Genomic DNA, 16561 nt, shown 5'->3' on the forward strand with positions numbered 1-16561 from the left:
TATTAAATTTTCATCTCCTTAACTATCCGATTAATTTCTTTTATCTCTTCATACATTTCTTCAATCTCTTCGTCATCTGCGGAACTAGTTGGCATATAAACTTGTGTTACTGTGGTGGGTATGGGCTTTGTGTCTATCTTGGTTTCATTGATGTGTTCACTATGCTTTTCATAGAAGCTTACTTGCATTTCTATTTTTTTAATTCAACACTAAACCTACTCCTGCATTAGACCTATTTGATTTTTTAATTATAACACTGTATTCACCTGACTAGAAGTCCTATTTCTCCTGCCACTGAACTTCACTAATTCCCACTATATCTAACTTTAACCTATCCATCTCCCTTTTTAAATTTTCTAACCTACCTAACCGATTAAAGAATCTGACATACCACACTCCAATCCTCAGAATGCCAGTTTTTTTCCTCTTGATAATGATGTCCTCCTCAGCAGTCTCCACCCAGAGATTCAAATAGGGGACTATTTTATCTCTGGAATATTTTACTCAAGAGGATGCCATCACTATTTAATGTACAGTAGAGCTGCATGACCTTGGGAAGAACTACAGCTGCAGTTTCCCACTGCTTTCAGCCATTCACATTATCAGCACAGCAAGGCCATTTTGCTTGCTGTTACAAGGCCAGATCAGTCAATCATCCAGGCTGTTGCTCCTGTAACTGCTGGAAAGGCTACTGCCCATCTTCAGGAACAACATGCTTGTCTGGCCTCTAAATAGATATCCCTCTGTTGTGGCTGCACCTATGGTATGGCTATCTGCATCACTGAGGCACACAAGCATCCCCACCAATGGCAAGGTCCATGGTTCATGGGAACTGGACTGTTCATGCATAAATTACTTATTGCATCCACCTGATATTTTTGTTCTAAGTTGTACAAGTGTTGTTTAGCAATTAAAATTTCACAGGCATGATTTTTCAGGGCTATCTTTATGTGATTAAGCATCTGAATAAAATTTTTTTAAAATTATCATCTCCTCTAAACACTCCAAAATTTTGTATGCATAGTTTTTTTACATCCTCTGTATGTAGCCATATTCTGAATGACCATGGATATATGTACAGGATGGACAGGAAGTAACTAGGTATCACTAAATTCCTGTTTGCTTCACACTATGAGCTGTGGAATTTGATCGTTCCGATGCAGAGATGGTGGTGTACAGTGTAGGGAAGAATTGTCACAAGAAGCTAGTGATCATAGGTTCAGTAATGGATGCAGCAAAAACATATCATCCATCCATGTATCAGTGTCCTGTGAATGTGATAATTGTGCGGAACATGTTGAATCATAGCCTGGGGAAATCAACACATCAGGCAGCTTGTGAGAGTGGACACATGAGGCACACTGTGCATCAGGTGTTTCATAAAGAATTAAACTTTCAAGCATGGAAACTACATTATGTGCAGCAGCTGACACTAGAAGACTGATCATGGAATGGATTATGGGGAGTGGATGTTCGGTTGGCACGAAGACAGGTGTCAGTTGTTTCACAACTTCCTCTGGAGTGATGAGATCATATTCCATATGGGAGGTTCCCATCAGGTGGCACAGTTACCATTACTGGGCAGACACGACCTGGAGTAAAGGCGGAGACGATGCACTTTTGTTCGAAAGTGACCATGTGGTGTGGAATAATGGCTACAGATGTCATCGGCCCAAATGCTTCAGGATTACATTTGGCCCACAGTATCTGGATGGGAAAATACCGACGACATTATCTTCATGAAAGACAGTGCACTGTCTCACTTTGCAAATATAATGTGGAACTGGTTGGATGGTAAGTTTCTGCATAAAATCCAGACCTGACACTCTGTGGCCATTCAAATTACCAGCACAGCAAGGAAAAAGGTGGTGTGCTGGATAAAATCTTGCACCCTGGATGAACTGGAAGCAGATTCGGTAAGTTCTTACTCACATTCCACACAACCTTGTTCAGAAACCTGTGGATTCCATTTCAGATCATTTGAGGAGATTGATCGATTCCACAGGTGCCTACATCGAAGTTTAATGGACTTTTAATATATGCAATCATATTCCCATTAAACAATGTACGTACTGTATAATTTCAAATAAATAACTATGCAAATATAAAAGTTAGATGTAAATTTCAATACCCTACATAATCATCAAAATTGGTTGTAATATCCATATTCTTTTTGTTTTTTGCACTTCCAATAATACTAATGAAAATAAAATTTCTCAAATTTTCGGATAATTAAGATTTTTTTTTAAACTGATTCCAGATGCTGGAAAGGAGGTTAAAATATATGGCACATCTAGGATTTTCTGGGCATCTGGTACTTATATCCATGTGATAGTTAACTGTATCCAGTCATACCAACATCTTGTAATCTTTCCTGAACATAATCAGTCCATTGCTGAAGTGAAGGTGTTGCTAGGCAATTGGGATTAGTGACACAGCAATAGATAATTTCAAGTGCACCCCAGGAACCTCACAACTTTTCATTGTATTAGAAAGAGAGCAACACACACACATACACACACACACACACACACAGAGAGAGAGACAGAGTGTTTATGGACAGAATTGTCCATTTTCAGTAAGTATCAACACACAAACTGTGCAAATATGACAATCTGTATTATTTGTATAGGGTTGAAGTAGATAGCCTGAACAATTTGTGAATATTCAAGTCAGTTTTAGTGTCCCTATATATTATTTTTGAAATTATAGGCTTTTAAATACTCGATGGAAACAAAGTTTAATTGTTAATTTGTTGACAGGAAGATGAAAATTTCTAGTGTAAGTGAATAAAAAAGTTATTTTGTAAAAACATTTGGCATACTGTTTACTGTATTTTACACATTCAGTTTGCCACAATATTAAATTGTAAAAATAAGTTTCACATGACATTGTAACTTAAATTAACAGTGTATAAATTTCTCACGATATGAAACAAATAGTTCTAAGATACAGTGTAGCTTAAAACACTATTAACATTATATATACACTTTTACATTTACAACAATAATTATATCTTATTAATATTGAAGTGTAATTGTTGTACAGAAAATTATTCTTCCTTTTACTCAGCTATTAAAAGTTTGTTACAACACATTGTTTCTGGACTTAATCTATTACATTTATCAGTTGCATAAACCTGCCATACAGTTGTATGTTTCACTTTGGCACTGATTACATCCACGCATTTTCCTTATGAGGTACAAATGAAGACACCACTTGTGAAAATTTCTCAATTTTTACAGTGCAGTTGATGCACTTATTTTATAAAAAATATTACACTATGCAGCAGAATTCTGTACTTCATATCAGGTTGGTCTGCTACAGATATCACTATTCTGTGTAATAAAATGGAACACCTACAGCTGTCCTTAAGATGTTATTTGTTACATGGCTACCAGTTTTGGTGCTCCAGTGCACAATTTTCAGGCCTTAACTGATAATGAAGGGATTAACTCCAATTGTATAAACGATTTATCAGTGGCCAACATCTATGAAATGGTTTTTGTGGATTACCTATAATGACAATGTTGTGTCTCTAACCATCTACTACCAAGTTGATTGCTGGAGACACAACATCGTTGTTACAGGTAGACTGTGAAAACCAGTTCATAGATGTTTGGAGTTAACCCCCTCAGCATCAGTTATGACCTCAAGATAGTGCACCAAAACTGGTAGCCATATAATAAGTAACATCAAAAGGATGGCTGTAGGTGTTCCACTTTATTGCATAAGTGAATGACCGAAGTCCCTGACACCTCCAATCAAAAGGGTGGACATTCAAAAAATTTCCATTCTTTGCCATCTTAAGTCAATTGATCAGTATAAAATCTGAATGTCATTCATTAAGAGTACCAGGCCTACAAACACACACACACACACACACACACACACACACACACACACACACACACACATATGTACATTCATGTTTTGTATTACTGTTGCTCTGGGCAGTCCATCAATTCTCTTATCACATTTGTGGTTTTTTGTCAACACGAGAAAGCAAAACTTTGGCAGAAATCTTTCCAGTACCATATTCATGATTCACTGGAGAGGTCTTCTCAGACTGAAACAAAAGTTAACATTTTTTACTATTATTCTGTTGTTATTGAGCAAAAAATTAGGCAGAAAATATGTTACATTGTGCAGAAAATATGTTCATACTAAAATTTATGTAGTAGTATTGAGTTGCCAATCTCTGGAGCCTTTATTACAGGAAAATTGGTTATGAAGGATGAAAAATTGTGATGACGTGTTCCTTGAAAAGTTCTACTTGAAAATGCTGCCACTGCAATGTTGCTGCCTTAATTATTTAACAAAAATTGTGAGTTTGTATGTGATATGAAGTGGATACAGCTACCTATAAACATTCTGGGTGTTCTATTTTATGTATGAAGGGGATGCAATGAATTAAAATATCCACAAGCAAGAAAAAAATACTTGTCAGTTTTTTAGATATAGGAAAGATGATATTGTGTGACTGTGTTCATTATCTCTGTGAAAAGTATATGAAAAATACCATCAAAAATTCACTCTCCTTTTTTTGGATCTGTATGGCTTGCAACTGAGTCATCTTAATTTGCAAACAAAAAAATAGATAGCACACAATGGAAAATCATAGCTCTCTTCACAAATGTGCAACATTTCCATACAGTGAATGCAGAAGTGAATGATGGTAGCAAAAGTCGCAAAGCCATGCCAGCAGTAGCATGAATGAAGTGCATTATTGCCACATAAACCCTGTTAACAAAATTTGTATGTTTGGTAGTCATTGCTTCTTATGATGCTACATGGATGACAGCTGGGGCACAGGATTGGTCACTTGTTTGTAAAACTGCCTTAAGTTTATACAAAATGAATACAAGACATGATACAAAACATGACTGGTTCTAACCACTTTTCAGAGATCTTCACCTAATCTTGTGGTAGCCCTCATCTTCAGATGATTACAGAAAGCTTGATCGTGTGGATTTGTAATACACTTCAGTAGTCTGTATCATCTTCCTTCTTGTTGCTAATGGGAACTTTCCCATCTATGCTGCAGTTTGAGGAATCTCAGTCTTTTTGCTTGCAAAATGTGTCCTGGCTTTCACTAATGTAAAGCAATGGACTTAAAGCCTCCAATAAAGGAGCTGACAATTATTTGCTCTTTCTTTTTTGAACTGTACTTAGAGTGCAGAAACTTTTGGGGACCACATGATACTCCCATACTCCCATTGCTCATTGTTTCAGCTGAGATGATAACCCTTTTATATAAAGGGCTTTACCACATTTTGAAGTCCACTATTTTGCATGTCATTTTAAAGTGAGAAAGCTGGATTCAGTAATAAGTGACAAACTGATCTGGAATAAGAACTCAGCTGCACATTCACCACTTTCTTTTCTGACACAAAAGTCACCATCAGATTTTAGATAAGAGTAGGAAATAGTGGTATATATTGCCAAATCTGCCACTGTCTATAATAACAATAACATTTATTTTCTGCTGTGTAGTAAGGTTAAAACTAACATGCGGAGCTAATGAATGGTTGATGATGTCCTTTAATCAGATCTGAAATAGCTTTATAATTTCGAAGATGAGTAGTAATCATGTATTTTGCTACAATATACCTTATAAGTCACACAAGAATATGTTAACAGGGAATGGTTCGAGAATGGAGCTATAGCTGCTATTTCACTACATCATTTTCAAACAGTTCTTGATACATAATTTCACAGCCATAATAAACTGTTCTAAAGAATTCATTGTCCACTTCTGACACTAAAATCTTTATTGCAGTGTGCTGTCTGACAATTTTGGTAATCATGGCACTTTCAGGTGAGTGCCGTGTGATGTGTTATGCATATATTTGTTAGACAGTGACGTAGTTTGCCAACTTCAGCTAAATATAAATGGGTATGCAGGCTGAGGCTTCTGATGACTGAAGTGTATGACAAGAACACAAGTGGGGGAAGGGTGAGGAAAAGGTTGTGGTGGTGCCTTCAACACTGGCCCCTCCAGCCCCTAGCTTCACGCTCTATAGTATAGCAGCGCATCTTTAACTTCTCTCCAGTGAAATGATTTTCACACATTCCTACAGGTGGAGATCAAGTTTATAACAGCAGCATAATCACTTAAGATAGTCAAATTACTAATTGTACAATGTAGGCTGTCATGGCCAGTGTTCATATCACTGGTGATTTTTATTTTATGGCCATTAGTCTGTTGTTTGAAGCATTTTCTCTACAAATAACACTAAGGATAAAAAATAAAATTATTAATGAGCAGATACACATGGACCAATCACTTTTAAGTTAATTATCACTTTACAGTGAAATTATGCCGAAAATAATAATGTACTGTGTGGACATCAAATAATAAATCTTCAAACTCAGTGCAAAGTTTCGTATTATAACACTATTTGTTTATGGTTCATCTATAATTTTTTTGCTTTAAAATTTTCACATATTGGTACTATATTTATTACATTAAAAATTTTCTGTTGACATTTGTATTTAAAAATAGTTGTGTGTGTAAACTATTCAAGGTGATGTAAATTGGACAATTGTAAGAAATGGTCACGCTTAGGAACAATGTAAGAAATAGGTGTTATGTAAAAACCAGTGTGCTGTTGTTTGAAATGAAAATGGCTTTGGGGACTGGAAAAGGTGGCAAGGGCAAAGTGGCACGCTACCTAGAGTAAATGTGGAAAGTAAGTCACACAGTCTGTAGGCAGCAGTTATTGAGGAGCAGGAGAAGCTTTGCCTGCAAATTTGCACAAAAATGCCTCAGATGAAGATTGAAAATGGCTTATGGCATGGCTGCAAGTTGCTGGGCTACTATATTTAAGGTTGAACAATGCCAAGAAGAGAAACTGAGCCCACACAGCAAGATACTTGTAGGCTGTACTGTGAGTAGTGTAGTCAGCATAATTGTTCGTCATACACCCAAACCTACAGCCACCAGACAAGATTTTTTTTGGTATTTTCCTTTTGTAAGCATGAACCATTAATTTAAATCTTTTTTTGCCCCCCCCCCCCCTCCTCTCTCTCTCTCACTCTCTCTCTCTCTCTCATGAACTTTAAAGAAACTGGTTCACCCTGTTATTTCATCCTAATCATACACCTATATAGCGTTCCTTTCTGGTCTTTGATTAATCCGAGTACCCTGTTTTACAGATTTATGAAGTGCCAAGTTAATGTAAAGAGGCACCATTTAAATTGTTTTTTGTAAATAATGAGAAAGTTTTCTTAACTATTACAAACTATTATAGTAAAAGTTTTCTTACGTAAAATTCAATCAGAGTGAAGCCAAGTTACTAGAATCTGTTAAATGACTATACAGAGTTAGATCAGAGAATAATAGTTTTTGAAAGTGAATTCCAGAAAAAAGAGGTTCTCTTGACCTGAAATGTTCAGTATAAAAAGTGTATGCTTTAGTATTTAAGTATTTTAGTATCTGAGTTTTATGATTATGGAAAGTGCTTTTCTAAAGGTGCCCCTTGGCCAAATTTTTTTAGTTCCTTAAATTATCTACTGGGCTTTTTCTCTTTTAAAAACGTAATGTACAGGGGTGTAGTCCAACTTTGTTTATGTGGAGTAATATTGCCTGGATAGGATGGTGACTGTTAGTACATATTTTAAACCACAAAATGTATTTGGAACTGAGTTGTCCTAGCTTCAGTATAATATTATTCATACTGCATTTCTTTCTAACTGCTGAGTAAGATCTTAGGAAAAGAATTGAATAGTCTGATTTACTTATCCATTATACACAACACATGGTCAAATCCTGTAAAAAGGGTAACTCTATTGATTAGCTTTTCCTATTAACAGGACTATCCTCCCATAGTGTACTTTAATTATAACTACCCAGTATGTTAAAAAAATTAAAGTGCAGCTGCTCCCAAAGGCCCATTTGGGCTTTAATCATCATATGGTAGCAAAATTTGGTACATATTCTAATGTGTTAATGTGGAATCGATTTACATTGGAAAAAATTAGTTCTAATTTTGGCCAAGTGCAAATTTGGAACTGTAAATCATCTTGTCAACATCTCTGGTGCTCATATTGAACAAATCATGTTAGCAGTCTTTAATAATATCAACACTTTTTTGACATTTTCTGCCCATGTCCCATTCCTAATCCATTATAATTGGAACCATTTGTGTATGTCTTTTCTTGCATTCACTGTGACAGATTAGCACCTGGTGGCTAGGATCGGAGCTATTTTTTTTACCAGCATAAATTGGTTTCACATTAGAATATCTACCATGTTTCACTGCCGTACAATAATTACAGCCCACACTTGACTTGAAATGAACCCTAGATATATCTTTTGACATTGGAAAAGAAATGCCAGTTCAAATGGTAGCCACAAATAGACAAGATACTTCATGCATGCATCAGAGAATTTGTGCCTGATAATCTGCACAGAATCCAGGTGATCAGTGCAGTGCAGAGCATCACATGTAGTTATTGTAAAAGCCAAAGAAGGCTGTTAAGTAGGAAGTCATTAAAAAGCTATCACAGGGCCTAATTTAAATCACCAAGAAAGGTAGCAGTGGTTAGCATATTGGACTCACATTCTAAAGAATGATAGTTCAAACCGACGTCTGGCCATCCACATTTAGGTTTTCCATGATTTTCCTAAATTGCTCCAGGAAAATGTCAATATGGTTCCTTTACAAGGGCACGGGTGATTTCCTCCCTGATCCTTGAAACATTTCGAGTTTGTGCTCCATCTCTAATGATCTAATTATCAGTGGGACATTAAACTTCCTTCCTTTAATTTACTTCCAGTACTGTACTTTGCTAAACAACACAGTTACAGTGTTTCACAAATTTCTGTTCATGAATGAAGCACTGTCATTCACACAGCATTAATGTGTTCTGCAGACAATGCTAATAAGGAGGCCAACCTCACAGTGTTGCTCTTCAGCAGTAGTTCTAATATTTGCTTCTCACTACACTAGTGAGTTTACTACAGATTCAAACGTAGTTGATAACACAATATTTACCTATATTCAATCTAATACTTAATTGAACTGTCACATATAATTTCCTTAATGTATAATGTGTATGTGTCTGTATTTCCGTATCCTAGGCTGTTTCTGGTTGTGCTGGTCTGGTATTGTTGATGGTAGTATGGGAAATTGAACTTTGTCTGTCATCCACCGTAAATATTGCTCATTTATTCACCAGTAATATCATTATGCTTGCTTAGGATAAAACAACAAACAACTGATAAACAACTGCAAATAACAACAATCACTATATGCTGACTGCATCAAAGATGCTTTTAATAATCTGTGGTTGTTTTGTTCGCTTATTGTGGCGGAGTGTATTGGAGGTGTCACCACATCTACTACCTTGCCCTTTATTGAAACTGGGTGCCCCCCAGTAAGCGAGGGATATTGCACTTTATCTGCCTGCTGGTTCTCGAGAAAATGGCTGGTGCAGGCAAGGATTGCTCCTGTTCCAAGGTAGACGCTTTGGTTTCTTCTATTGGTGCCAAAGGATCAGCCTCCTTCGAGTGCGATGTCAAGGAATGAGAAGGGAGCATCTCTTCATCAGTGTACACAGGCCTGAGTCACTCTATTGAGACTGCTTCCTGTTTACCAACATTGAAAGTGTGTCTCCCCCTTGTGATTTCTCAGTACGGTACTAAATATGGCGAAACAAGGGGTGGTCACACGGTATCATCCTTGTGCCACATGTGGGATGTTTTTGTTATGTTTCTATGAACAAACACCTGCCAGTCTCCATTTATTACAGGAGTGGTAGGCTGAATGGCCCTCATTCTGAGTCTGATTTTTATCCAAACTGTGTGCTCAGCTCCAAGACAAATAGTTGAGTGGATGCTGGCAAGATCAATTCTCCTGGAACCTTCAGCTGCTTGCCTTAGACCAACTGTGCTGGTGGGCATTGGATGCTCTCCACTGCCATTCTCAACTTGAGTAGAACCAGTGGCAGTGGTTCTGACCATTGTGATGAACTGCACGTTAGGGCCATTTTAAGAGTACGGTAAAACTGCTTTACCAGTCCATTGCTAGCTGGATGGTAGCTTGCAGCATGGATGTGGTTGTGGCCATACAAAAGTTCACTGAAACGTTGGCTTTCAAATTGTCTCCCTCGATCCATAGTTACATCTTGCGGAATGCCAAACCTGGAGAGCCAAGCCTGCAGTAATGCTCTCCCAACCATTTCAGTGGATGTACAGTATCTTATATCCCAATGACCTCTGGCCACATTGTAAAATGATCAATGATCATCAGCAAATAAAGTTGGTGCACAGAGTATGGTAACAGCCATACATTGTCCAAATGTGTATGCAAAAATCTAGCTGACGACATCAGGAAGTAAGCAACAGGAGTGAAGACATGACTGCTGATCTTATTATGCTGGCATGTCAGGCACATACATGCCCATGCATGACAATCTTTCTGCACTTCCATCCACACAACTTCAGTGGAGACAAGCTTGGCTGTCACTTGAACTCCCAGATGTGCTAAATTATAGCACTGTTTTGGTATGTAGAGTCACTGCTTTGCTCTTGCTATGTCACACCAAATACTGTCCAGCACATCCATGGCTGGCACAGATCTGAGCTGCAATGCAGTTCTGTTGTTTTAACACTATCTTTGCCCAATGAATGGAGTTTAAACTAGCACAGTTCCAAGAGAGGCTATCTGCAACCACATTGTCTTTCCCTGCTATGTGCTGCACATCACTTGAGAACCGGGCAATATACTTGACCTGCCTGCACTGATGTGATGAGCTGAGATTAGTATCACACTGAAAAACAGCTACCAGTGGCTTGTAGTCAATATAAACTGCAAAATGTCTCCCTTCAACCAATGGGCTGAAATTTTTTATTGCTAAATGAATAGTAAACAACTCATGATCAGTGGTGCTCCATTTTTGCCATTGTTGGCTCATGTTCTTTGAGAAAAAGGCAAATGGCTGTCAAATCCCTCAACTTTTTGTTGCAGAGCCACTCCCACCGCTGTTTGGCCATCTACCATATATATCAAGGGGGCACTCAATATTGGTGTCCCAGCTGTGTTGCCTGTGATAGATGTTTCTTGAGTTCGTGGAAAGATAATTCAGTATATGGAGTCCACAGTATCTTAAGATTCCCTGCAGTACTCTTGCACAATTAGCACTGTGAGTGCCTACTGGATGGCTGCTAAGTGAGGCAGGTGACATCAATAATAGTTCAGCATACCTAAGAATCTGTGATGTCTCTTGTAAGTTGTGGGAAGAGGCATCTGTAATACTGCTTTGACCCGCTCAGGCAGTGGTGACAGGCCTGTGGGGAAATCAAGTCTCCCAGAAATTTAACTTCACATTTTCCCAATGCACACTTTGTTATGTTAATAATCATGCCATATTGTTGTAGGTGGCTGAAAAGCTGATGCAAGTGTATGGCATGCTATTCTACTGAAGTAGAAAACACAAGAATGTCATCCATGTAGTAAAAAAATGATCTGTAATTCTCTAAGCACTTTGTGCATGAACCACTGCCAAGTTTGGGTTGCATCCCAGAGGCCAAATGACATCAAATGGTACTCATACAAGCCAAATGGTTTGATCACTGCTGATTTTTTTTGTTGGCTGGCACCACTGGAATTTGGTGCAATTTATCACACTGAATATTTTGGAAATGCTAATGGTGCTGTTTAAATCCATTACGTTAGATGCAGGGTAGCAGTCTGGAATTGTATTTCTATTGAGCACTCTACAATTTCCACATGTTCTCCAGGAATCATCTTTCTTACAAAATGTAGACTGGGGAGGCCCACTTACTATCCAACATGGTCACAATACCTGCTTTCAGAAGTTGGTCGAACTCCATTTGCACCACAAGTAGCTTCTCTGTGCGCAGACACTGTGAGCAGAATGCAGTGTGTTGACTTCATGTCGTGCAGATGTTATACGGAACATTGTGTGAGCATAGAAGGGCATGGTGAGTCTGGAAGGTCTAGAAGTAGATTATGAAATAACGGCTACGATTTTGCCAACAGCATATGAATTGTTACAGTTCGTGGGGTTCTGCTTTAATGATGCACACATGTATGAGTGTGTTGTTACAAATATGGAATCAATATACTCTTAACATGGATGATGTGGAAGAGATAATGGAACTTCCTGTGGAAAGCCATAGGCACATTGCGCTGCATGTGACCCGACACAGAAGGCACAGTTGGCAATAGCCTTTCTGTGTGTACTGGTACTAAACAGCAGTTGATCAAGTAGGGCATAAACTGATAATGATGTAAAAAGTTCACTCTGATTATCGGACAAGGCATGTCTGCAATCATTAAGGCCCATATCAGGTGGAAGTTTGAATCCAAGTATAGTGCTAAGCATTTTCACTGGATGTAGACTGGACTCGCATTCGGGAGGACGACAGTTCAATCCCGTCTCCGGCCATCCTGATTTAGGTTTTCCGTGATTTCCCTAAATCGTTTCAGGCAAATGCCGGGATGGTTCCTTTGAAAGGCCACGGCCGATTTCCTTCCCAATCCTTTCCTAACCCAAGCTTGCGCTCCGTCTCTAATGACCTCATTGTCGACGGGACGTTAAACACTACCCACCACCACCACTGGATGTAGCCACAGTAAGTACCTGTTGCATTGTTGCCATCAGTGTGTCATTGGTTCCTCTTGAACAGACACTGACTTCCAAACATGTATCAATAAGAAACTTGTCACCCGCTGGATAGTCTTGTGTGAACAATCAGTGTGACTGGATGACTGCTGCTAATGTGGTATTTGCGTATTTTTTAACCACACTCTAGTCCACGCACTTGTGCTGTTGCTGATGGATATTAGTAACCCTTAACGCCTGTCTTTGAAATTTGGGTAATTACAATGATGAGTTGCTGAAATGCCTATGGTACCAGCACTACTGTTCCAGGAGGCTTGTTGAATGGCAATTTTCCTTGTTTTCCAACTGCAACTTCATAGTTGCTGCTGGTATGTGGCTGCCTGCATGTTTAGTTTTGCCCCTTGTGTTGCTAGATGTCCATGGTGGGTTCGACTGATGCTTGCTGCTGGGGAGAGGTATTCATGCGCATTACAGGACCAATGGTGTCAGCTTCCACCTCTCTGCCCATTCCTCAGTCCTTGTCTTGACTGTTGCTGATTTTTGCGCATACAGAAATGTCTCTTAAGCTTTTTACAATGGTGTCTGCCTTCTTTGCCACGACTTTCAATGGCAAGTCTGTTTGTGCTGCAATGGTGGCCTGGATGGTGGCTGGAAGTTTATGAAGCCGTAATATGCATAAAGATTGTACAGGCAGGAGTTCTGGGCCTGCTAATTTGTGTAGAGCTTTGAGCACTTGTAACAGTGTCTTGTCACTCATGTTTTCATGTGTGAATTTTTTGTAACTGCCATTCTGGTGAAAGCCGTTCTCATGATAGCCACACGAGAACTTCCTATAGTGCAGCATATCTTTGCTGTGAAAAAGTTTATTCTATTTCCTCTACCACTTCTAAATCCAGATGCAAAACCACAATATTAAATCTGTCAGTATTATTGAACATCTGACACAGTTGAAATATTCATTCAGCTTGCGCAAACCAAAGCTGAGGTCACATCAGGCAGAATAAGAGAAGCTTAACATTCCCATGTCACATGTATGTCCTCACATCTTGTATATTTACTTCTATCATGACATTTTGTAGTGAATTAAAAGTCGTGGATGGTGATCCTGGGTCAACTGGTAAACCTTGTTCCATTCTGATTCCAGTTTCTTGCTTGTGTCAATGGATCCATTATTTCTGACTATGTTTTCCACTGTTGTCCTTTACTTTTCTTTTTCTTTTCGGGGTCACCACAATGTGAACTGAAGCTTTACCTCCTGTCCACAATAGATATTTCTCAGCTATTCACTAATAACTTTATTACGCTCACTTAGGATAACACAACTACTGATAAACAACTGTAAACAACAACAGTCATTATGCGGACTGCAGCGAAGAGTTGTGATGGTTTTGTTCACTTTTTTTGGTGAAGTGTATTGGCAGTGGCACCTATGAAACCTTAATGATTTACAGATTTGAATTAGTGCTGGGTGGTTTTGAGCTGGCTGTTGTGAATGTTTGAAGGTAACATCAGTGAACTTTTCAACTATGATAAGCTGGAAAACCAGGCTACAAAGTCATATGACCTACACAGAACCACTTCTTTGTGATTGATAATGTCTAAGTTGAGCTTCAGTAGCCAAAGATCTGACGTTCTTGTACATAAAAGTATCCGTTGGCTGCAAGACCTTATGTCATGTGTCCTATCAGTTTTGTACCGATGTTTGCTCCCTTTTGCTCCAGTTTATTTTTAACCACATCTTGCCCAGACCCTATACCCCCCCCCCCCCCCCACACACACAACTAGTGGTTTTGACTCCTTTATTCATGTATTTCTTCGCTTTACATCTCTATACAGATAGCTAAAATTCCTAATTTCTACCACAAAACAAAATGGAAGCAACAGCAATGGAAGCAATATATACTGATAATTAGATATCTCATATTTTTCTTCTGTGGTTGTGATTTTGATCTGTAACTCTTCCAGGAACAAATCATTCTCAGTAGTGCTAGATAAAGATACTAAATTAGCTGAAATAAGTAACAACAAACAAATCATTGCTTGCTGTACACTGAGACGTTAAATAAGTAGACTAGTTCACCTAGAATTTACCTCATATGAGTTCTGCAACAAATTCAGGTTGTCCATCCTTATTTATAGTCAATGCTGTTCGTGATCTGAAGCCATCAGAATTACTATTTGAATTCTGATGTTGCTCAGGGACTTGAAAAGTTGAACCTTGAAATCCAAGGCTAGCTTCAAACATCTGAAAAAAAAGGAGATTAAAAATAAATAATAGATAAAAATGAGAGAAGATAACCACTTACTTATAACTGACTGGCCTGTGACATATAGACTTAACAAGATTTCAAGCTAATCCACACAGACACACAAACGGACTCATCCCCATTGACTATTTGTAAGTGGATGCTCAGGCTAAAAAGAGTGGGAGGGGGAACAAAATGTGCATCATGTGAGAACTGGGAAGGAGGATAAGTTGTACAAGCCAACAAGACAATGGAAGGTAATGAGAAAGTGGGCGGGGGAATACATACGAGATTTGGGCATGGGACGATGGCTATGGAAAATGAGGAAATGTGATGGTACAAGAATGGTCAGTGAACTTGTAGAGCTTTAGATGACGGGGATTGTAAGGACAGAGGATTTGCTGAATGGAAGTTACATTCATATGATTCAGAAGAGCTGGTGCTGGGAGAGTGAGCAGGGCTATCCAAATGGCACAGTTACTGAAATAGCTATTTGAAGTCTTGATAATAGTAGAAAAGTTCTGGTAGAATGTAAATACTGTAGGTGCCTATGCCCCTACATGGTGCTGGCTGGACACATAATGCCCAATGTCCATTGTTCGTCCAGCCAGCACTTAGGGGCACAAGAGTGTGTGTGTAAGATGTCTGAAGCTCTGAAAAATGATGTGCCTGAGCTTTTCAAGGTCTGGGTGACATTGGGTATTGACGGGAGTGTTGGTCAGTGACTGGTATACAGTGGATGTGTGTTTTCCGATGTACCAGGAAGAGGTGGACTTGGAAATTTGATTTTGGACTACTTGAGCAAGATATAGTGTATTTGTAAAGGCTCTGGCAAGTTTATCAACCATGTTTAACTGAGGCTACCCCCTGGACATGCAAATGCCGAATCCCTATGGTAGGGCACCTTAATGCAGACTAGGTGATAGCCATTAAAATGGACGTACTATTCTTGGTTGATGTGAACAGAAGTTTTTGCAAGGCCATTTGAATCTCCTAGAAAGGAAGCTCATTTAGGTGAATATGCTCAAATGAAGCAGATCTGGGAGTACCGTATTTACTCGAATCTAAGCCGCACCTAAAAAATGAGACTCGAAATAAAGGAAAAACAAATTTCCCGAATCTAAGCCGCACCTGAAATTTGAGACTCGAAATTCAAGGGGAGAGAAAAGTTTTAGGCCGCACCTCCAAATCGAAACAAAGTTGGTCCATTGTAATATGAGACACAATTTAGGTCAAACGAATGACGATACAGCTACAGTAGTTTGCTTCGAGTCGTAAGCTTAGCAGTTAAGCTTTATCAGGTACCCATTGCTATGCGTCAGGTGCTCCATCCGTATTTATACGGGTACCCTTCCTTTTTCACGTGCTTCGTCTGGTTTGAATTGATTGCTTATTTTTCTTTGATCTGATAAGCGCCGTTCTCTTTGTTATAGGTGTTTACGTCACTCTAAGCTGAAAAAGCATTACTGTACTGTGCCATGCACTGTTTGTCGCATTCTGATAATGAGTGTTTACGGCCTGTCGCCGCTCGCGGCATGGCTTGCTTTTGTGCACGCTACCGCCGCTTTAAACGAAACACTGGCAAGAGACTGCAATTTGTTGTTACGTACACTGCTGCTTTCTTTGATAATGATCAAGTTTTTGTTGTTGTTGTGGTCTTCAGTCCTGAGACTGGTTTGATGCAGCTCTCCATGCTACTCTATCCTGTGCAAGCTTCT

The 16561-nt window shown here is 38.8% G+C and overlaps 2 protein-coding genes across 3 annotated transcripts in view; both read right to left on the reverse strand.

The window, feature by feature from the left end:
- Nucleotides 1–2822: 2822 nt before the first annotated feature.
- Nucleotides 2823–16561, reverse strand: part of LOC124716128 (cadherin-87A) — a 725215-nt gene continuing 711476 nt past the window's right edge. For both annotated transcript variants that reach the window (XM_047243147.1, XM_047243148.1), the window contains 2 exons: nt 14689–14842; nt 2823–4069 (listed from right to left, as the gene is read on the reverse strand). In XM_047243147.1, the coding sequence (XP_047099103.1) occupies nt 14690–14842 (153 nt within the window). In that variant the 3' untranslated portion in view covers nt 2823–4069; nt 14689. The remainder of the gene's footprint in view (nt 4070–14688; nt 14843–16561) is intronic.
- On the reverse strand, nt 10209–10923 carry LOC124776053. Its single transcript, XM_047250900.1, has 2 exons — nt 10552–10923; nt 10209–10505 (listed from the first exon to the last, which is right to left on the reverse strand). The coding sequence occupies exons 1-2, from the start codon at nt 10921–10923 to the stop codon at nt 10209–10211; spliced, it is 669 nt and encodes a 222-aa protein (XP_047106856.1).

Source organism: Schistocerca piceifrons, chromosome 1 (assembly GCF_021461385.2).
Source record: "Schistocerca piceifrons isolate TAMUIC-IGC-003096 chromosome 1, iqSchPice1.1, whole genome shotgun sequence".
Lineage (NCBI taxonomy): Eukaryota > Metazoa > Arthropoda > Insecta > Orthoptera > Acrididae > Schistocerca > Schistocerca piceifrons.